The sequence below is a fragment of the Silurus aristotelis genome (genome assembly GCF_946808225.1).
Source record: "Silurus aristotelis genome assembly, chromosome: 12".
Classification (NCBI taxonomy): Eukaryota; Metazoa; Chordata; class Actinopteri; order Siluriformes; family Siluridae; genus Silurus; species Silurus aristotelis.
The window spans coordinates 17,115,869-17,138,727 of NC_139585.1; the positions used below are offsets into that span (position 1 = coordinate 17,115,869).

At 37.0% G+C, this 22,859-nt stretch overlaps 2 protein-coding genes and 1 long non-coding RNA gene across 4 annotated transcripts; 1 reads left to right on the forward strand and 2 right to left on the reverse strand.

Annotated features, from left to right (window-relative positions):
• Positions 1–4,655: 4,655 nt before the first annotated feature.
• Positions 4,656–15,331, forward strand: LOC310734340. Of its 2 annotated transcripts, XR_014536012.1 has the most exons (6): positions 4,656–4,717; positions 13,226–13,306; positions 13,741–13,846; positions 14,196–14,295; positions 14,903–14,979; positions 15,220–15,331. It is a non-coding gene; the product is annotated as an uncharacterized lncRNA (long non-coding RNA). The 2 variants fall into 2 exon arrangements; XR_014536013.1 differs by lacking the exon at positions 4,656–4,717 and having other exon boundaries at positions 13,306–13,353.
• Positions 9,705–11,938, reverse strand: arl4d (ADP-ribosylation factor-like 4D). Its single transcript, XM_083556243.1, has 2 exons — positions 11,752–11,938; positions 9,705–10,980 (listed from the first exon to the last, which is right to left on the reverse strand). The coding sequence occupies exon 2, from the start codon at positions 10,840–10,842 to the stop codon at positions 10,240–10,242; it is 603 nt and encodes a 200-aa protein (XP_083412369.1). The 5' UTR covers positions 10,843–10,980; positions 11,752–11,938; the 3' UTR covers positions 9,705–10,239.
• Positions 15,332–15,333: 2 nt separating the features above from the next.
• Positions 15,334–21,587, reverse strand: tmem106a (transmembrane protein 106A). The gene is made up of 8 exons (XM_083556238.1): positions 21,417–21,587; positions 20,920–21,059; positions 17,840–17,903; positions 17,517–17,670; positions 16,965–17,105; positions 16,797–16,840; positions 15,825–15,878; positions 15,334–15,573 (listed from the first exon to the last, which is right to left on the reverse strand). The coding sequence occupies exons 2-8, from the start codon at positions 21,029–21,031 to the stop codon at positions 15,456–15,458; spliced, it is 687 nt and encodes a 228-aa protein (XP_083412364.1). The 5' UTR covers positions 21,032–21,059; positions 21,417–21,587; the 3' UTR covers positions 15,334–15,455.
• Between the last annotated feature and the right edge of the window lie 1,272 nt (positions 21,588–22,859).

Below are 22,859 nucleotides of genomic sequence, written 5' to 3' on the forward strand. Positions count from 1 at the left end.
GACCATAGTGAGTTTAAGTCTGCAAAAGAGATTACTAGCTCTTCCATTACAAACACAACAACCATCCAAACACAGCTGTCTTGATCTGATTGCACTAAAAAACAGGATTTAGTAAAAAGCTAAATTGTTCTGAAGATGCTGTTCAAAGTAGGCAAAACTGGAGCAGTGCAGAGTTTCCAGCCCGGTTGCGGTCTGTGGTTAACTGGTTAAAAACTTAAAAACTTGGCAGACATGCTATGAACATGGTAACCGGGCAGATTACAAACCAATGATCATCTTTACACATTATATATACTTATGTGTCTTTTTTCACCTCTTCTAAACAAAACTGATTTTGTTAAAGCTTTATTTGTTATATACTAACATATAGCTTTTTAACTTTAACATCTGCCATTTTCTATAATATAGTATTATTTTTCTTATCTTGAGTAAATGAACTTCCCTTTTCTTAATGGCTCTAATCTAATCTGATCTAATATATTCTAATCTGATTTGTTAAATATTGAACATGTAATTTCACTGAGTGAGAGGATAAAAATTCTGCTTATATTTTGCCACTGGCTATAAGAGCCCAGTCTTTCCATTAGCATCTTTTGTAAAAGCCCTCATTCTGTCCACTCAGTAGGTCTTAGAGCTGCAGTGTGTGTATGTGTGCTAACCTTGTGGTGTGCCTATCTTTAGCTTTTACTCCTCTGCCATTGCCACGTCTCCCAGCTCCCTGCTCACTTGCACATGCATACTGCAGTTACTGAGCAGATGAAAATAGGCATTTTCTTCTGAGAGACACGTGTCAGATGTTGTTGTTTTTTTTATTGTAATTGAATGGTTCTGCACTAAGTTGCAACCTAAGGGAAGCTGGGCGACCTCTGCTGCTGCATAAATTACTACTATACTTTGCCTGAAGAAAGATTTTCCAGCTCCTGCCTTAGTCCTGTTCTGGAAAAGATAGCAAGAGGCATTTTTCCCTACTCCTTTCTTTAACGTACCTTTACATTTTTAGTATTTTGAAGTATTATTGCTTGCCTTATTGGATGTTTGTGGATACTAAACTGTAAAATTCTCATTGGGATAAATGAAGTATCTATCTAGCTAGCTAGCTAGCTAGCTAGCTATCTAGCCGACCTATAATTATAAGTAAACAATCCATCTATTTACTGTATGCTGTAGGTGTTATGCCAAAATAAGTGTTTAAAACAACTTCTCAAGTAACAGACGTTTGATTGAACGGAATGGATGAGTCTGGTATGTTTAGCTTATCTAAAGTCAATAAACGAAATGGCATTCCCTGCGTGTATCTTTTCTTTCCGCACACAGACCAGGACTGCATTTGCTTAATCTTATTCTTGGGGGTTAAATAAGGTCAGAGTTTCAGGTCATGATTAGACATCCACCAAAATTCTGCTGAAATTCCACAAATTTGAAAATCTCCAATCAGAGGTCAGGGTTAAAATAGTATAGTAATTGTTTTTATTAAAGCCCACTCTTAAGTGCCAGATTGTGGTCTTTGTGTGTAGTAGATGTGAATCTGATTAACTACTACTAAACTACTGCTACTCACTTATAAAGCACTAAATGGATTGGCCCCCATGTATCTCTCCAGTCTTTTAACACGCTACAATCCGTCACGCTCCCTGAGATCTCAAAACTCTGGGCTTCTAGTAGTTTCTAGAATAGCAAAGTCCACCAAAGGCGGTAGAGCATTTTCACATTTAGCTCCCAAACTTTGAAATAGTCTTCCTGACAGTGTTCGGGGTTCAGACACACTCACCCAGTTTAAGTGCAAATTAAAAACATATCTTTTTAGCAAAGCCTACACATAACACACATCACATCATAACCTTGTGCTCCAGAACGTCTGATCACATGCACATTATCAACTTGTGCTGTTAATATCATGAACAGCAGCTACACTAATTCCTCTCCACTGCTTCTCTTTCTCTCCCCATCCCGAGGCTTCCTGAGGTTTGGCCAGCTCCAGTCACGTCCCACCTCGTGAAGATTATGGACTTTAAAGAAGTAGATGCCGAACTCACAAACATCCTGAACCATCTAGAGACATACCAGTGCCAATTGGATCCCACTTTATGTGTGGAGTTTTGACATTGGACCTCCTGGAGTGTTTAAAGGCTCTGGCATGGAGAAGCTGATGCTGGATCTGTGATGATCACAAATGTTGAGCTCAGTAGCTCCTACTTTTATACCAAAGACTGTAGAAATAACATTTACTTATAATCTTATACTCCAGTACTCATGTTAGTTCTCACTCTTCAGTGTTCTGTATTGTTGAAAGATTTATGATCAAACTCTTGATGTCACCCAAATGACGATGGGGTCCCCTTTTGAGTCTGGTTCCTCTCAAGGTTTCTTCCTCATAACATCTAAGGGAGTTTTTCCTTGCCACAGTCACCATGGCTGCTCATCAGGGATAAATGCACACCATTCACAGTGACTGTTGATTTCTTTAAAGCTGCTTCGAGACAATGTCTGTTGTGAAAAGCGCTATAGAAATAAACTTGACTTGACTTGACTTGACTGATTAGTGTTAATTACTAAAACCATCCTATTTACATTTAATATTTTACCTCAAGTATTTTTAGCAATTAAATCACTGTTTATGATTGATTTAAGCCAAGTGGTTCAACACTAAGTTTCTGAATATTCTTAGTGTTAATAATTTAACTAAAGCATTGCATTCACTATTTTGCATAAAAAGGTTTGCTGATTTTGAGGCAGAGAAGTGCATTTGAGTGTGTGTGCTTGCCTCCCCCCCTTTCTCTGCAATGCAGTGTGTGAGGCTGCCTAGGGAGCTCAGCTGCACACTTTAGTGCTGCTGTTCTTTTCTTCTTCACTGTGCCATACGGCAGTGTTTTACCTCAGTAATATCTCACAATCCCCAGTGACCTTTATATTCACCTCTATGACAGTAGTGATCCAAGCTGCAAGCTCTTGGCCTCATTAAACAGGGCTAGTGTCACTGTGACTTTGAGTTTCTATATTCTTTTGTGTAATCATACATAAAAACAGTTTTAAAGCAGTATTGACCTGGCTAATACTGCTCTTACAGGCACAGGTGCTGCATACATTAATGCTGACCTACATTCTGTAGGAGACTGAACCAACAGAGCAGGAGGAGTGGGATACGGTGATGCAGGTCATAGAGATTGGTGGCACCTCTGACATCACTTACATTCTGTGTTGATGTTTAAATATGTCCTCATTTTATTAAAAATAAAACAAATTAAAAATGCTAAAAAGAATTCACAATTTCTATCAAGATTGTTTGCTCACTGGGTCCTGTTTAATACAAGAAATTCAAAATATTTAATCAGCATACACTTATCTGTACACCTGCACATGCATGCAGTTATCTAATCAGCCAATCTTCTGCCATCATCAACACCAATCAGAAACTGCTAATCTCCTGGAAGTCTGTAGCATTTACACAGAATAGTGCGCAAAAATATCAGAAGAGCACATCGGGTTCTATTCATGTCAACCAAGAATTAGAACCATAGGCACAGAGTTTGAGCTTGTACATAAACAATGTTTCCTGTCCTGCAAATCAACATTAAAAATTCTGTTTGAAAAATGAATATTATAATAATAATAATAATTATTATTATTATTATTATTATTATTATTATTATTATTATTATTATTATTATTACGGATAAGCGGGAGAAGATGAAATGAAATGAAATTATTATTATTATTATTATTATTATAATAGTAATCTTTATTATATACGTGTGTGTGTGTGTGTGTGTGTATGTATGTATGTATGTATGTATGTATGTATGTATATACACTCAACACTCAACATACCCAAAGAAAATGTACTCAGTATATTTACAGTAAGTGATTAATGTGTGCAAATGACCGACAGCATAAGTCTCATTTATCGTCAGTAATTCCGTTGCTAGCCTAATACTGTGTTCTGTTTCTAGTTTTATACGTTTAATTACTGGCCAGTGCAGGTGCAAGGCCTGCCATGTGCTGATTTCCTTTTCTTTTTTCTTTAAGACGAAAGGGCTTTGCCACCATTAAATAATTATACTGAGAAAGCATAATAAATTTAGGAGATAATGGTGGCAGATGATGTACCTGTGGTCAAATAGAAAATGAGATGCGGTAACTATTGACAAATAAGAAAGAGATTTGTTACCTAGACTGTAATAAAAGAACGTATAAGGATGTGTTTTTGCTGTAACTTTGGACACTTCCATGGAACGGTCTGACTTTGAATCTGCTGGAATAAAGCCTGAAGCTTTGACATCACAACTCTGGATTCTGTTTCTGATTGGAGTCTTTATTTTGATACTGAATTTGTTTGTTCAGAGTAATGAAGCACTTACTTATTAAAGTTACTTGTATTTTAAAGACTTGGTTGATGTTTGTATCTCCTCAGTTTTCTATTGGTTTATTTGTAATAGAAATGCTTAAATATTTGTCATATTTTGCATATAAGATTTTAATGAATAATGAATCCAATAAATACCAGTCTGTAATTTTTTGGCAGTAATAAATATTTTACTGGATGCCTATTTAGCATGTTTAGTAGTGTTTCTCAGTTTGCATATTGCTCTTGCTGAGAATTTATTCTCTATACAGTATGTTCAACTTGATGTTGAGGATCTCAAGAACAACTTGAATAATTTGATGCACATCTTTCATGAATAAACAACAGACACTGCCAGACTTGAAACAAACCCTGCAGGTACTTACAGAATAAAGCAATTGTATGAATCATGAACTACACTTGTAAGTTCTTGCAGAATGAGCTGCCCCCCCCCAAAAAAAAATGGAAATGAACAGCAGCAGTATAACGTGTGCTGGTCTGTGTCTAATAGACAGCATTAGGGCCAAGTAATTAAAAAACAAAAAAGAAACTGCAGTGATTGGTGTATGGGTGCTCTTTGTAAATGTGTTTACTATCAATGGGTTTAAAGAAATGTTAACTGTTGAATGAATGTAATGTTTTGTGCTTTGAAGTTTACTTCATTTAAAGAAACCTTAGAAATAATTGCCCACAGCTGATCCAGTCATGTTCAGTGAATGACTTTGAACTCAAAGGGTGGTGCCATTTCTCAGGCCAGAATCAAAGCAGATGACTGTCTCTCTAAATCTAGTTTAAGGCACATCGACTAGGCAAACTGAATGCATTCAGGTTGCCCCAGCTTCCACCCCCACCCCCTACTGCTTGAGCACTCACCTTGTGAGTCTGCCAAGTGCTATTGTAAAAATGTTATGGCCATCGAATCTTTGGGGAGGGTGCTTGTTGTTCTAGGCCGAACCTGTTTGAAGACTGAAAAATTGAGCTTAGAAAAAAATTCCTTCATTGAGGTCAGGAAGTATTACACTTAAACAGAAGTCTGTAATTGAGCTTATAACTATATAGAGGTTGTTTAGATGACAGGTTAATGTTCATTATTCCCCTGTAAATATACCCCCTTATAGAAGAGAATATGCAAATAATGCTAATTAAACTCCCACACATACATGGGCTTGGATACACACTTGCATTACACACTGTCTTCTCTCTTCACATGGTATCACATATCAGTCCCTGTGGAAGGCTGAGTAATGAAGGCAGATTTAATACAGTGTACAGTAAACTTGCAAACTTAGGGATCTTACTGCATGGGCGGAGGGAACTGCCTGCCAAGGATAGAAGAGTGTTTCACTCTCCCACAGAGGCATATTTATCAGCATGGGGCATTTTACCAAGAGCAGTGTGGAGGAGTGAGAGAGATCCCACCCACATTACAAATGCTGACCAGACAGAGAGGTGGGTTTAGCATGGGAAGGCCTATGCAGTAACATATTCTATATGGATTATAAACCATGCATATGGTTTTTATCAGACTTCTCTCATAGTGCACTGAATATCTGCAAAGTAAGAGTGGAAAGCTATACTAACCCTTATTAAGGTTATTTCATTAAGATTCTTGAAGATCAGTTGAGTCAGATTCTCACCTCGGGTTATTTAGGGCCCGCAGCTAAAATTTAATGGCTCTCATTGCTTTAATGAATCCAATAAGTCTTTACAGACACTGTTTCATTTTTGTTGAAATGCTACAAATGAGGATTCAGACTCTTAAGTAAGAATCCTTATTTATACAAACACATCATAAGAATTTAGCTTAATCACAATCTGTGTTCATAATTTATATTTAAAAATCGAATAAGTTAAAGTATTTGTGGTAATTGTTATGTAGTCATTCACTTATTGATTTCTACATTCATAGTCTTATTCTGTAATAAGTCTTGAAATATAGCTTAAAATGTGCTTCATGTTCAAACAGGTCACATAATTGGCATCCCCATGTTAGGGCTAAATCTGCAAAATCAGCTTTGTGTTCTATTTGGACATAAAGCACAAAAGGAAACCTCAGAGGCTGGCAATCCAGTTTCATTCTATGATACATTAGTACAGTCTGCAGGTGCACAGTCTATTGATAGTGTACAATAGTATTCTCTAGTGCCGTTTTATTCATAGAGCCTCTGAGGTTTGCCAACAAAAACCTACAGTAACACCACTTTGTATCTGCTGATTTTGTAGATTCAATTAATTAATGTAGTACGTAGTTTACATTTAGGCATTTACTTCCTATTGAGAAAGCAAATTGCTTCCAAAGCCTATCCTTGTATAGCTATCCCCGACATTAAAAAAAGAACAAGGAAACAGACTGCCACACCCTGTAGGTCTTAGATTTCAATACTAAAACTTCTCCTTTTAGTGCACAGTAATTATACAGTGAACACTCTAACTCCACCTCATGATTAAGGTTCCCTGTTCACAGCCTGAATATTTTGGCAGAGGGCTTTTTTTGCATTGGACTTCTGGAACAGGTCCTTGGCACATAGATATATGACCTACCGTCTCTGGCTTTGGGATTCCCACTGATTGCCTTTTTCTGTTTCCAGAACAGCTCGCATTTCAGCTACGGTAGCAGCTTTATGGCTTTGAGGAAAACAATACTATTTAGACAAGGCTCTGTCATGTGACAGCAACAGCAGAGCAATAAACCTTCCAGCATCCACTTTTATCCACCTATTCACTCATGTGGAGCCTTCAGCATTTAAAGCTATATTTCTAAATACAAATGCATGCATGGCATGTCTAGTAAAACTAACTTTACCTTGAAAGACCTCAATAGGTATAATGAAACTGTCAGTATTTCACTGCAATATACTATGTCCTCCACTGCACAGGCACAAAGACAATTAACAACTTTTGAAAAGCTTAGAGGTCACCCTTGGTTACAGGTTTACATTGAGCCCATTTGCATAACCTTGCTGTAATCTAAGTGAAGCCTGGATTTTAGCTCTGAATGCTTTTCTTTGTTAATATAAAACAGCAATAAAAAAAAAAATCACAGACAAACAGTAACCCTTTGGCATAAATTCAAATGACTCCATCTTCCACAGATGACAGAATGAGATTGAATATCTTATTCATTCTTAATCCATTAGAAACTGCCTCTCTTATTTGTATTCCCTCCATCAAGATAATATTTAAGAAGATGTAACATTCACTTGTATTTTCAGGAACAAATGGTCAGTATGGTGTTGCAGCCATAAATACACCATAGATGTGACACCTGGTATTCAAAGTAAGCAGTTCACCTATCAGAATGTTTGTGAAGGCAAGAGAGAAGTGTTGAACTTAGAGAAAACCCAGGCTGATACAGAGAAGACAAGTCTAACTCCATGTGGACAATTACATAAATTCAAGACAGAACCAGGGACACTAGAGCTGTGAAGAGCAACACTAGCCAACTGCACTAGAGACAGACATGCCTCTTGATATATTGAAAGATTTTCATGTATGCCATGCTCTCTCTCTCTCTCTCTCTCTCTCTCTCTCTCTCTCTCTCTCTCTCTCTCTCTCTTTCCATAGTAAGGTCAGAGTTTTTAACCAGGCTTTTCAATTCCCCCTCTGCATAGCAATTAGTCAAAGCTATCAGCTGTACTGTTAAAAAAATGTTTACACAAGGTTACTGATGGTCAGCTCCCATAGTATTCCTTGTATAATAGCGCAGAAAATGTTGGTCAAGCTGAGACAATAGTCCTCGGGGGTATGTATGAAACTCTTAAAGCTGACTGACTTGTGGAATCACAAATTTTTTGGAAGCCCCTTGAAGAATTTGTTATATATCTTTTATGGCCAGTCTGGAACTGAAATTGCTATCAAATATTGCTAAATCTTTCAGACTTTTCAGAATAATGTTTATGACTATAGTGTTTTTAATTTAAATTTTTTGGACCAAAACTTCCAAAATGAACACAGAAAGTGTCACCGTTTCTTTCAGCATTACAGTCCTTCTTAATTAAGCAGCTCTGCAGGGTGTTGTGCCTCTTATCATACATTCTTCAGATAACATTGCTGGGTGCGAGAACTGGTTTAGTGAAATGCCATTGTTCCTATGTCTAGCAGTACCAATTTTCAGCTGCCTTCTCCGCTAAATTCCCACAACCAGAAGTCACAGTGACGCACAAGAATTGGCTTTAACAAAGGTTGAGGTAAAGATTGCAGCAATCAATAAACTCATTAGCAGTAGATGGGGGGTGTTTCTTTTATTGTGGCTGATGATTATTTGGTATTGATGGAGGTGATGCTGTGATAGCAGAAACTCTCAGTTGTACTGAAATGTTTAAACAGAAAAATTAAAACTACTCCCTTGTACATAAGGCATGTGTAAATACTTAACAGTATATGATTTGGAAAAGCAATTTATGTTTAGATAGGAAATGAATAAAGAAACCCAGATGGTATGTTACATACACTTTGCTTAATGGTCCAAGACGTCCGTTAACATTGCCTCAGCAAATAAACCAAACCATACTTCAATAAATCAATCTTGCTTTATTTCCCCACTGCGGTTTGGTTTAGCCCAAAACCAGATTACTAATTAATCCAATCAGGCCTGACGCAGCTGCTTCACTTGGAAGTTAAATAAATGGATTTAGTGTTTATCCATGTTCTGATGGGGGTTGGGCATCACACCATTTGTTCATACTGTGATGGTCATTGGAAGACAGTAATATCTCACCTATTTAAGAAATATCCAGCTGCTGTTCTTTCATGCTTTTATTTTATTTAAGTCAGTATATGAATAAATATAACACAATATTTTAAACATTTAGACATAATGCTAGATTCATAAAAAAAAATGGAGTAATCTAATGTCTTTGTTTATTGCCATCTAATAATTTTGCACAAAATATATTGCTTTGAGTTTTAAAGTGTCTCCATTCAGACATATGGTGACACTAAACATTATTGGTGCATCTCTTAAATCGTTTTTTGTGACAAACTTACAGGTCATAAATGACATCATCGTAAGCCCTGTGTCTATAAATAAATTTGGGACAGTTGCTATTTTTGTAATGTTACTCTACTTAGGGACACCAGTGCATTTAGGCTTAATCTATTAAATGTTTTAAATAGGATGAAGTTCCTAGCTGAAGGCACTGTCCAAGAAAAATATCTTCTGCACATCTAAGGTCTAATGATTTTATAGAAATCTGTATATAAAGAGACGCAGCAGATCATTGGCTTACCATCGGACCAGAAGCCCAGTTCATATTTTTAATACTACAAACTTTAGAATTTCCTATAGAGTTTCACACAGTACATCATGCATGAGTCCAAAAATAAGTTTAACCTTGCAAAGAGAAATATTTCTTCAATGTATATCTCAGGGCAAAGTCATCTATAATTTATTCATTCTTCAACATTACAAAAAAAAAAACTATTTACAGAATGCAAAAACAAATAGGTTTCTGTACTAAATCTTCACTGGAAATAGAATGTGTCGAACATTGAGTCCACTAGCATAATACAAATTTTAATATGGCAATTGTTATATCAGCAAAGAAATAAAGTTGTTTTGTAAAATTCTCTATAAGCAAAACAATGTTTTGCTAAACGACAGTCTTGAATTCAGTCACTTTCCTAAAGGGAGGAAACACCTATGAGCAAAAGGCCTGGGCTTAAATTCTGTTGATATTAGACTTTTCAATCTATAGTTATCGTCAGATATAAACAGCAGCTGCACAGAAAATACTATGAAAAGCAGTTCAATACTGCATGACAGATAAAGGTCAAAGCCATTTTTCACTCCAAGACCATCTGGAAGGCCTTATTCCAAGCAAAATCCTCCAATAAAGCAGAAACCGCTGTGGAGGTTCACAAGCAAAATAACTGTGCCTTAATGGGGGTCCTTAAGCTGCTTATCGCTTTTTCTTACTGTGCCTCACCGCCTTTTTTCTTTTAAGGATCATCTCATACAGTTTCTCTAGGCCCAGTTGAAGGCCTTGGCCATCCACAGCACTACACCCTTGCACATGGTGAAAGGTGTTAGTGCTCAGTTCATGTACAGCCAAAACCTTCTCCACCTCAGTAACAGGCAGGGCAACCGGAAGATCCTGCTTGTTGGCTAGCACAAGTACAGGCACACCCTGGTTCTCTGACGTGCGTGTAATCTTATGAAGCTCCACCTTGGCCTCTTCCATACGCTCTGCTTCAGCAGAGTCCACAACAAAAACCAAGCCATCAGTGCGCCGTGTGTACGATTTCCACAGTGGCCGTAGTTTGTCCTGACCACCCACGTCCCATACCTGGAAAGTAATGGCTCGACCATTGCCCACCGGCATTTTGATCTTCTCCATGTTGAAGCCCTTAGTCGGAATAGTATCGACAAACTCTTTCAATTTAAGTCGGTAAAGGAGGGACGTTTTGCCCGCTGAGTCCAGTCCAATGACCACCACGTGGAGGGAATGAAAGTTGGGCAAAAACGGAGTGTTAGAAGACATTTCTGTCAGCTGATTTCCCATTGCAGTCGGATTTTCTCACTATCCTGTGAGACGTAGCAGACTTGACTATTAAGCTTTAAGTGTAGGGCATTTGCACCTACTTCAAAGATCCTGGAGGCAGACAGACGGTGCAATGAATCCTGAAGCACAGTGTTGGACCTGATTAAAGCAAACACAACAACTGGTTACAATCTAATGCACTTAATATACGCTTTTAACAGACTTTTAAATTAAATATCGAGAGTAACACATTTAATACTCATCCAAGAAAATCTGTACGCTATAAGTTGCATACATAGTCTTTTTATGTTTAAAAAATAAATAAAAGCATAATAATTAGGCTAAACATGGTCTATTGTGCCTAAACTATGTTATTGTCTCATGTATATATGTAAAATATGTCTTAAAGCTATAAATACACAACTTACAGTTCTCTATAAAATAGAAAGTGTGGGTTTAGTCCACACAGCCCACAGAGTAGTAGGTTGCTTGTAGATGTAAACTGCTACCAGACCTCGGGACTCTAGGAACTGTCTGTTTTCATGCACTTTTAGAAAAAATACCCAAATATCATTTTTTAAAATATCTAAAAAGCTTTAAAAGGTTCGTTAGTTTAAAGTTCGGTTTAGAGAGAGAAACATTTGAAGAATCCTAGAAGCAGCTTTTTTCAGAGTGCAGAGACTGGATTTCATCATCCTCATAGACAGACTGAAGGAAGTCTCGAAGTTTTCTATCTTGGTACACGTAATAAGAAGATTACATTGGCACAGAGATTGCTGTTAGATATTTTCTTTTCCCCTTGTAAATATTTAGATTTTCATCACATCCTATAGTCCAGACGCAACAACACTGCAGTGCTAAATTCAGTCTATGCGCTGTTTTTTTTGCGGGCATTTTTACAAATCAAAGCTACAGATTTCACCTCCTTACCTTATTTGCGGTTAATATTTCCTGAACGACACATGCTTTGACATGTTAATCAAGAGAACTGTTGACATTAAAATCCAGTCTTCGTTTCAAATCAGTCATTTTCTCTGTACACCTCAATGCGCATAAGCTGCTCCTCTGGCCGTCAGGAGAGAATACAGAAGGAGGCAGTTGGAGGCCAACTGACTGTATGTGCTTGCATAGCGCCGCCTAGGGCTCTACTGATTTCTCTGTGATCCAACGACCAAAAACTAACTCCACTGCGCCTCCTGCGGGTAGCTGCGTGTATATCTGCAAGCTGTGAATATTCAAGCTGTGTGTATGGTTGCTAGTTGTGTATGTTCAAAATGCCAAAATAATTTCGACAAACGTTAACATTATTTTATAATTCAGAAAAAATACTTAATCTAGGGATTCTAAAACAATTCTAATCAAAAGGTTTTGGAAAGTTTGTTAATTTGGTATGCTTTCCCCCCCCCCCTGTTTATTTATTTATCTGTTTGTTGTTTTCTCATAGTAACACGATGTTGTTAAAAAGATTTTTTTCAGATTCAATTGTTACCCTTACTTGCTTCCTAGTTATCTGTATATCCAGCTATATTTTTATGTTTCTTTATTTATAATAGTAGTTTTGCTTGAGGAACATTTTTAAAAATTAACAATAGATTGCTTAATTCTCCTTTTTTCGTCTTCTCCCATTAGGGGTCGCCACAGCAGATCATCCTTCTCCATACTCCATACCCCTGTCCTCTACATCTGCATCTTTCACCTCAACTACCTGCATGTCTTCCCTCACCACATCCATAAACCTCCTCCTTGGCCTTCCTCTTTTCCTCTTTCCTGGTGGCTCCATCCTCAGCATTCTCCTACTGATATACCCCATGTCCCTCCTCTGGGCTGGGCTTATATGATAAGATTTACCTTATGAAAAAGTATCTAAACACTTTCTCTAAAACATCAGTATTTTGATATCTACTGTGAGAGCTTTTTTTTTTTTTCAATAACTGCACACTAAATGGACCTGAATGGAAGCAGCAGAATTTATGGGGATTTTTTATATCATAACCTCTATTTTAGTTTAAAAATATAGTTTTTATAGACATTACATAAGTGTTATCAAACTTAATTTACCAATTCTTTATGCAGCTTCAATACAGCACTTCAGTAAGGTTCTGTAACCTTGTTGGATAACTTATATTGTGAAATGTTTTATATATTGTATAATGGTCCTTGATATGAGAATCTTATATTTTAATTCATATCACCAGGTCTGAAAAGATATTATGTATTACAAAGTAAAAAGAAAACAATACAAATGATTTATTAACATGACAAAATTGACATTTTTTTTGTTTTTGCATAGTTTTTTTGCTAGTTAATATAGTTCTCTAATAAAATCTGATCAGTGTGGATCTTTTGGACTGTGTACTAACGCTGTTATTTCTTGTTATACTTATTGGATTTTGTGGCATAGCAGTTGCTGTGTCACTAGTTCTTCTGTTTTGCAGAAAAGTTGCTAGGGAACGCACAAGCCATCAGGCGTCACTGCAGCATTGAGGTCAGTGAAGTCCAAAGTGTGTGTTGTCTCTGCAAGGGCTAATGTTGGTAAGCTTTATTCTTCTAAACAATGCTTATTAAAGATGGCAGTCTGCATTGCATGCTCATTTCTTTCTTAACTTACGCCTGTACTAATTCCTACAAGGGTTACATCCTTTGACCTATTGCTTATATAAATTGCTGTAATGGCTTTCATGTGACTGAAGTTGGCAAGATAAAAACATTTTCAGCCATGGTAAAGGATTCCCGAAGATTAATTAATACATTTCCACTGAGTGGGCAAATTATCAGATAACTAAAATTCAGTCTGTTTTTTTTTTTATTTTTTTTTTGGTCCTATCTGTGGACACCTCTCACCGCTTGAATTACACTAATCAGAAAAGGGAAGCTCTCATGTTACGTTCTGCTGACTGGTCACATAAATCTCCTTCTCAGGTCTTTCATCAGGTGGTGTAAGATGTCAGCGATGCACTGGGAGGCTCGCCGCCGGCAGATGGTGCTGGACCGCAGGATGGCCACTAAAGCCAAGCAGTGTCTCACAGTAAGCTGTTTAAAAAAAAAAATTCTAATAGCTATAAAAGAGATCTTCAGTCTACATAATCAAACATGTTTTCCTTATTAGTTTCGTCAAATAATATCTGCATCCCAAACATAGAAACAAAGTGTGACCATGAAATATAGTCTCACTAACTTATTACATTTAAGTGGAATAACGTCCTCAGATAATTTCTTGAATTTTTGTGCAATTACATGGTGTATGTGCGGCACAATGTTTATTACATTGTGTAACTATAATAAGGGCTTTAAAAGTAGCTCTCTTGTGTAAAGACTGATGTCAAATGTTTGCATGCAGTTCTATGAATGGTTCCTATCTTTTGCTGGTGCTGTAGGAAGACAGACAGAAGCACGGCGCTACAGAACAGGGACCAAGGGAAACTAATCTAACACCCTCAGTGTCAGCAGTGAAAACAGCACCGCTGCATATGACAGGTTTGCAAATACAGAATGCAGTATGATGTCGCAGTGCTACTTGACTCTGTTCTCATGAACTACCTGTGCACCATAGTATCACTTTCAGTTTTTTATCGTAATGTATAACAATTGGAGATATTTGTAGAGGGGTGATGGTCCACTCTGACATTTAAAAAGGGGGGGGGGGGGGAATAAAATATTCGAGTAAAAGATACATGTTTGGTTCAGTTTTTGATCTGAACCATCCTGAGGCTTAAATAAATCATGATGCCATTACTCTTCATGATCCCCTAAACCACCAGTCACAAAGCAGTCTCAAATAAAAAAAAATTTCCACCATATTAATCACGGGTTTTTTTTATTTAGTCCCTTTATGCAACTAAAAAGATAATAAACATAACCAAATTGCATGTTTTGATGTCATATGACCTCAGAATAGGTAAAAAAAAAAAAAAAAAAGTTCTTTAAATTCTGTTTAGAGCACATTTCTAAATGTCATTGTGTATAAAGCAAAATTTTATTGGGTTTTTTTCCGTCAATAATTCTGGAGAACCTGTTAATTTACTACTGCAACTGACAGACTAACAGCAAAATACACTCAAATGTGCCTTTTTTGAACCCCTAGTGGTGGAGAAAAGTATCAGCTGCCAGTGTCAACCTGCAAAAGAGCAATATAGCACCAAGATTGAAAACAGATTCACGGTAAGATTAATCATTACTTGTGTTATGCTGTTTTCAATAAGGCTATGATTACAGAATTAGAGCCAATTAATCATTGCTGGCTTATAAAGTGTCCTATAAATCCATCATTATTAAGGGAGCTGAGTAACTGTAATTAAACACCACAAAATTAAATACATTCATGCATTTAATGAATCATATAAGTTTTTAATAACTGTAAAAGCAATGGCTATATAAACAATGGCTGTATTTTTTGTTTAGTCCACACAGTATTCCCAACAGTGGTGATGTGGAGGACCAATCTCTGTTCCAGAGCAACAAGATGTAGTTGTAACTACAAGATAAATCAATATAAAAACTGTTTTGAGCCTACTTTGTGATTACATTTATCAGTTAAAAAGTTTGATCCCAAATGTTCATTTTTATAATCAGCTTAGGCATTTGCTATCGATCTGCCATTTGTTTTGTTATGTTGATTTGTCTTTATTGGCAGTTTGTCAGTGAAATTGTTGTATAGGATGAGGAATGGTAGTGTTTTTTCCACAATCTATAAACTCAAATGTATCCAACGAGAGCTGCTCCTCATGTGACATGTAGTAGGCTTTTACAGTTATTCTGTGGAGAACAGAGAATTACAGCTTAAGCATTTATTGCATGCATGTCACATGATTACATGCTACCACATTTATTGTTTTATACCACTTTACAATATACAGTACCTCTATATACATGAGCCCAGAACATGCAGTCATTTATATAGTGCAAAATATAATTTAAATCATAAACCAGAAGCAATATCCAAATTCAAAAAGTATTTGTGAAGCTGTGCATAAATTCAATGCTAAGGGGGCAAAATGGATACTTACTGCAAATGCATATACAAGGTGTGGGGACGGAGGAAACTTGGCTGACAGTAATAACTGGGAAAAAAATAAAGAAATAAAGAAATCATATTTTACAGTCAAAAACTTTATCACTATGCAGCTTGAGAATGTGACCACATGCATCTGTTTTTTTTCTTTTAATTATATATATATACACACAGTACAGACCAAAGGTTTGGACACACCTTCTCATTCAAAGAGTTTTCTTTATTTTCATGACTATAAAAATTGTAGAGTCACACTGAAGGCATCAAGGGCTATTTGACCAAGAAGGAGAGTGATGGGGTGCTGCGCCAGATGACCTGGCCTCCACAGTCACCGGACCTGAACCCAATCGAGATGGTTTAGGGGTGAGCTGGACCGCAGAGTGAAGGCAAAAGGGCCAACAAGTGCCAAGCATCTCTCAGGGAACTCCTTCAAGACTGTTGGAAGACCATTTCAGGTGACTACCACTTGAAGCTCATCAAGAGAATGCCAAGAGTGTGCAAAGCAGTAATCAAAGCAAAAGGTGGCTACTTTGAAGAACCTAGAATATGACATTTTTCAGTTGTTTCACACTTTTTTGTTATCTATATAATTCCATATATAATTCCACATGTGTTCATTCATAGTTTTGATGCCTTCAGTGTGAATCTACAATTTTCATAGTCATGAAAATAAAGAAAACTCTTTGAATGAGAAGGTGTGTCCAAACTTTTGGTCTGTACTGTATATATATATATATATATATATATATATATATATATATATATATATATATATATATTCATTCATTCATCATTCATTTTCTCCCGCTTATCCGTAATTTGGGTCGCGGAGGCAGCAGTCTAAGCAGACCCCCGCCTTCGACTGCTGCCCAATCCTCACAGCACCGTCCCTATATATATATATATATATAAAATTAATATGTATAAATATATATAAAATTAATATGTATAAATATATAATACTTACACCAGACCTTCATCTTCAATGATAACACTAGTCACAACATTAATCTGCAAAAGGGAAAAGTGATTTAAGTCAGTTAATGGTTATAATAATGATAGCTTATGGCCAATATTTTCAATACTTGTTTTGTAAATGTTTTAACTTTAAATATTTTAAATAGGAAAAACCCACCGATTTCTGTGAACGAGGGGGAACTGTGGTCACATTTTCGACTTTGGTCGTTCCAACTACAATTTCATTAAACAAAATTTGTAGATCCAGATCATGAGCGTGAGTGCTGACAAAGTTTTGATTGCTGATGTTTAGTTTGTTCTACAAAATGGACAGCAGATTTTTAGGTGCTTATGCTTTAAAATGATTTATAAAAACAAAACAGTAACAATGAAAGTATATTTTAGTTATTAATTATAATTAACAGACATCATAAACTCAAATAGTTACTGTTTTATAATCAGGCAATTCACTTTAAGATAAGAGATAAGATATAACTTTATTCATCCTACAGTGGGGAAATGTCTTTGTTACAGCAGCAAAGATATATACTTATACATATACACATACTTCTAATATGTGCCTTCCTTTAGGCACATATTAGAAGAATAGGTTCATTACAAGAGTGGAGAGAACAATTATTTCATTTGAAAGTTATGCCATGCACTGGCAGGAGTGTTATGCAGCTTAAGTTAAATTTGGGATCTCTGTTAATAAAATAAAATTACATACTGTGATGGTCATCTGAACAGTTTTCGGTGTGAAATAGACAAGGGCGGACTGCAGAGTTACAGGAGTTAAGACCAAACTCCGAGGGAATAAGAAAAACAGGATCAGGCAACAGATCAAAAGACATAACGCAACTGAGATACACACGTACAGCTTCCTGCAAAAACAAAATGCATTATTAGCTTGTTGCCAAATACAGGAAGCATATTATTGATAATACAGTAGCTCAAAAGAACAAACACTTGTATTTATTGTACTATTTTAGTGCATTCGACAAAAAGACTAATTATTTTAACAGGTATATCAAATCCACATGTGACACTCACGTACGAATAGGCTTCAGCCTTTTGTCAGAGCATGGAATAACTGCAACGAGCTGAGCCTCTTCACCTGAACACAGATATTATAAACATTTTTAAAAAGCATGCTCAACATAACCAATTCGATTCTTTAACACACACAAAAAAACTAATTACCCAATGATCTACACACACTGTTTTGTGATTATATATTTAAAGTATGTCTAATTACATATATACAATCAACTCCAGAATTATTGGCACTCATCATGAAAATAAGCATAAATGAATAAAATTGCTTACAAGATGTGGTCTCATATATGTGGATGTCATATTGTTTTATTTTTACACTATTTTAATGCCCTATACTGGGTAAAGCCTTTTAAGAATAAGATCTACTGTCTCTTTCAGTAATAATTATTATGATGAAATGCTTGTTAAAAGTATATTTGATTTCTCTGTGGAAAATATTTAAAGATTATTTATATTTTTATGCTCATCATTCTCAAATATTCCTAGACATACTCATTGGGGTTGCACAAGCCAGTGCACTCTTAGTGCCGGTCCCAAACCCGGATAAATGGGGAGGGTTGCGTTAGGAAGGGTATCCAGCGTAAAAACATGTCAAATCAAACATGCAGATCACGAATACGGATGATCCGCTGTGGCGACCCCTAATGGGAGAAGCCGAAAGAAAGTTTATTTATTCCTAGACATACCTATTTAAAAGTCCCTTTTTTTAGATTTCAGGTTTTCCCTAGAGAACAAATTTTCGTTTTGTTTCTGAAAATATTTGTCCATTATTTTAAATGCATATCTGGGGTCCTTGTCTTTTATTAAAAATAAAATACAGTCAAGACTTGTTATATATATATATATATAGTGGGGCAAAAAAGTATTTAGTCAGCCACCAATTGTGCAAGTTCTCCCACTTAAAAAGATGAGGGAGGCCTATATTTTCATCATAGGTACACTTCAACTAAAGTTTCTTTCGGCTTCTCCCGTTAGGGGGCGCCACAGCGGATCCTCCGCACGTTTGATTTGGCACATGTTTTACGCTGGATGCCCTTCCTAACGCAACCCGCCCCAATTTATCCGGGCTTGGGACCGGCACTGAGAGTGGCTGGGGATGGTTCCCTGACCGGGGATCGAACCCGGGTCGCAGCGGTGAGAGCGCTGCATCTTAACCACTAGACCACCAGGGGACCTTATAGGTACACTTCAACTATGAGAGCCAAAATGAGAAAAAAAAGCAGAAAAATCACATTGTCTGATTTTTAAAGAATTTATTTGCAAATTATAGTGAAAAATAAGTATTTGGTCACCTACAAAAAGGCAAGATTTTTCTTCTTTTTTAAGAGGCTTCTCTGTCCTCCACTTGTTACCTGTATTAATGGCACCTGTTTGAACTCCACAATGACTAAGACCAAAGAGCTGTTAAAGGACAACAGAAACAAAATTGTAGACCTGCACCAGGCTGGGAAGACTGAATCTGCAATAGGTAAGCAGTTTGGTGTGAAGAAATCAACTGTGGTAGCAATTATTAGAAAATGGAAGACATACATTGTACGGGGTCCCTTACGAGGGAAATATTAAGGTCCGTGACGTCGGAGTGACGTGGGGCCGCCTTCCCGTGGGCTCACCACTTGCAGGAGCGACCGTAAGGGACGGTGCTGTGAGGATTGGGCAGCAGTCGAAGGCGGGGGTCTGCTTAGACTGCTGCCCCCGCGACCCGAATTACGGATAAGCGGGAGAAAATGAATGAATGAAATGAATGAAAGGAAGACATACAAGACCACTGATAATCTCCCTCGATCTGGGGCTCCACGCAAGCTCTCACCCCATGAGGTCAAAATGTTCACAAGAATGGTAAACAAAAATCCCAGAACCACACGGAGGGACCAAGTGAATGACCTGCAGAGAGCTGGGACCAAAGTAACAAAGACTACCATCAGTAACACACTACGCCGCCAGGGACTTAAATCCTGCAGTGCCAGAGGTGTCCCCCTGCTTAAGACAGTACATGTCCGGGCCTGTCTGAAGTTTGCTAGAGAGCATTTGGATGATCCAGAAGAGGATTGGGAAAATGTCATATTGTCAGATGAAACCAAAATAGAACTTCTTGGTAAAAACTCAAATTGTCGTGTTTGGAGGAGAAAGAATGCTGAGTTGCATCCAAAGAACACCATACCTACTGCAAAGCATGGGGGTGAAAACATCATGCTTTGGGGCTGTTGCTTGCTGTCCTGCTGCAAAGGGACCAAGACAACTGATCCGTGTAAAGAAAAGAATGAATGGGGCCATGTATCGTGAGATTTTGAGTAAAAACCTCCTTTCATCAGCAAGGGCATTGAAGATGAAATGTGGCTGGGTCTTTCAGCATGACAATGATCCCAAACACACCGCCCGGGCAACGAAGGAGTGGTTTCATAAGAAGCATTTTAAGGTCCTGGAGTGGCCTAGCCAGTCTCCAGATCTTAACCCCATAGAAAATCCGTGTTGCCCAGCGACAGCCCCAAAACATCACTGCTCTAGAGGAGATCTGCATGGAGGAATGGGCCAAACTACCAGCAACAGTGTGTAAAAACCTTGTGGAGACTTACAGAAAATGTTTGATCTGTCATTGCCAAAAAAGGGTAAATAACAAAGTATTGAGATGAACTTTTGTTATTGACCAAATACTTATTTTCCACCACAATTTGCAAATAAATTCTTTAAAAATTAGACAATGTGATCATTTTGTCTCTCATAGTTGAAGTGTACATATGATAAAAATTATAGGCCTCTCTAATCTTTGTAGTGGGAGAACTTGCACAATTGGTGGCTGACTAAATACTTGGTTTTTTTGCCCCACTGTATGTATGTGTGTGTATATTATATATATATATATATATATATATATATAATGTGTATGTATGTATGTGGTATGTGTGTATATTATACAAACTATATATTAACCAAGGTACTCAAAATTATGATACTGATTGTGCTCCTACATGATACTGTGAACTCTGCAGGAAAATATTGCTTTTTAATTACCATAACTTTATATTGAAATTATACTAAGCTAAAAGTAAACACTACTAAACACAATGTTTGGAGCATACTTCTAGGTATTCGTCCTAAGCCTTGGCAGGTAGGACACGTTTCCCAGTGGGGTTCTGCTGTGACGCTGCCGTAGTCCAGCCACCTGGAGGTTTTCAGTTTGTTGTGGGTCATTATATCTGCTGTATTTTCTGAAGATAGGCTGAAATAATATGACTGTAATTTACAAAACTTTGGTCTACAAAGAAATAGATGTTCAAAGATTCATCATCAAAGAAAACAGTCACTGTGTAAATTTGTTTTTAAGGTAAATACAAAGCCCGAGGTTTCAGTTCCCCCCCAAAAAAACCCTAAATATCTACTTGACCAAATCACGTTTTTAGTTTCTTGGAGCATAAAAAAAACTTTAAAGATACAGTATACTGAATGTGAAGGTCAAGCTGTTTTATACACAAAATACAAGTTATAATGTTGTCAGTATTAAACGTTGTATTGAACACGCCAGTCTTCATTAGAATGATCTCCTTATGTTTAAACACTTGCAAGCTTTTACACTCACCGCTTGTCCAGCTCTCAAACACACAGTCCGCTGGCTTCAAACAGGTCATTAGTGTTGGTTAAACCCATACTTTATTCCTGTTTACATGAAAAATTTAATTATTCCGCATTCTTTGTCAGACGGATTCAGAGTGCGCAGTCTCTTCCTACTTGTGCTGCTGTGTGACTTACTTGTGGCCGCGTCGTGGCTGCTTTCAGTATGACTGCTTTCTCACAATTTCCGGAATGTTCGCCAAAACTACATTCAATCCACTTTCAAAAACGTTACTTTTTCAAATCTGCCAAATTTGCTGTAGCATTATACTTTCTCTTTATTGATATGAACTTACTCAAATGTGTTTCAGCTCATGCCATAAAAATGCCCATGTGCTTAAAGCAAAGTCCAATTGCTGAGGTTGTCGAGGAAGAATTCGACATAGTCTCAGTCTTCCTCACCCCACATAAATGCTCTAGAAGTGTTAATTTAAATGGAAAAATCGTCAAGAACATGTCTCCACATCCACATCCCAGCACAGTTGGGTTAAGATGTGCTTACCCTGTGGATAGTAGTATAATAATTTGCCTATAGTTATCCCCTGGGTAAAGCACATGAGGTATTTTCACCTTTCAAGTGATCAATTATTCACTTCCACCACTTCCTTCATTAGTTTTCTGAGAGACATGATAACAAGCTAATACACCACCTCACTCACTGCAGTCAGGCTTTTGTTCTCTTGGTGTACATCAGACACAACTTGCTTGCTACTTTGCAAGAACAAGGTGAAGTGTGTCTCATGTTTTCTACACATCTCTGTAGATCAAATGTGCACATGTACTATTACAACTACTAATGCTAGTACTACAACCTTACTATATTTCTCATCAAAATGTTGACAGATTGTTCTTGCATAAAAGGGTTTATTCACAGTAACCTGTAAAACAGTTCTTGTTTTGTTTGTCGTATCACACTAATGCACGAGGATTAGTCATATGTTTGACCATACATGCAACACTTTTGTAATTCAGTTTGAAAAACTAAAACTCTTTCAAATTCACTCGGTTCTTCTTTCCATCTTGATTTAAAATATCTAAATATAAAATGGGCTTGCACAGAATTTTTGCCACATGGCATTGTTTAAATGTTAAACGATTCAAAGCAGTGAAACGATTTATTGAAGTGTCTGTGTGCATGCAAGTGCTTTATTCTGTAAAAAATAACTGGGACAGAGAAATCAAACAAAAAAAGCTATGATATGATAACCTCTATTCTGCAGCTCTATTTGATTAATTAAAACACTGAATACAGTAAACCCCAATCAGCAGCAGAAAACAAGAATTCACTTCAGTTCTCTTCTCCTCTATATTTTGTGGGTGAAGTAAATTGAGTGAAAAACAGGACACACAATCATATCATTTAAAACAGGAAGCTGACTACAGGGGAAAAAGACATGAGCCAGATCTTTCA

Bases quoted from the DNA above. Each gene is read 5' to 3' on its own strand.
- arl4d (XM_083556243.1), bottom strand. From the start codon at position 10,842: ATGGGAAATCAGCTGACAGAAATGTCTTCTAACACTCCGTTTTTGCCC.
- tmem106a (XM_083556238.1), bottom strand. From the start codon at position 21,031: ATGACCCACAACAAACTGAAAACCTCCAGGTGGCTGGACTACGGCAGC. The intron at 17,904-20,919 runs GTATGCTCCAAA...ATCTGTGTTCAG, and splicing joins CTTAGGACGAATACCTAGAA to GTGAAGAGGCTCAGCTCGTT. The intron at 17,671-17,839 runs GTGAGTGTCACA...TTGTTTTTGCAG, and splicing joins AGGCTGAAGCCTATTCGTAC to GAAGCTGTACGTGTGTATCT.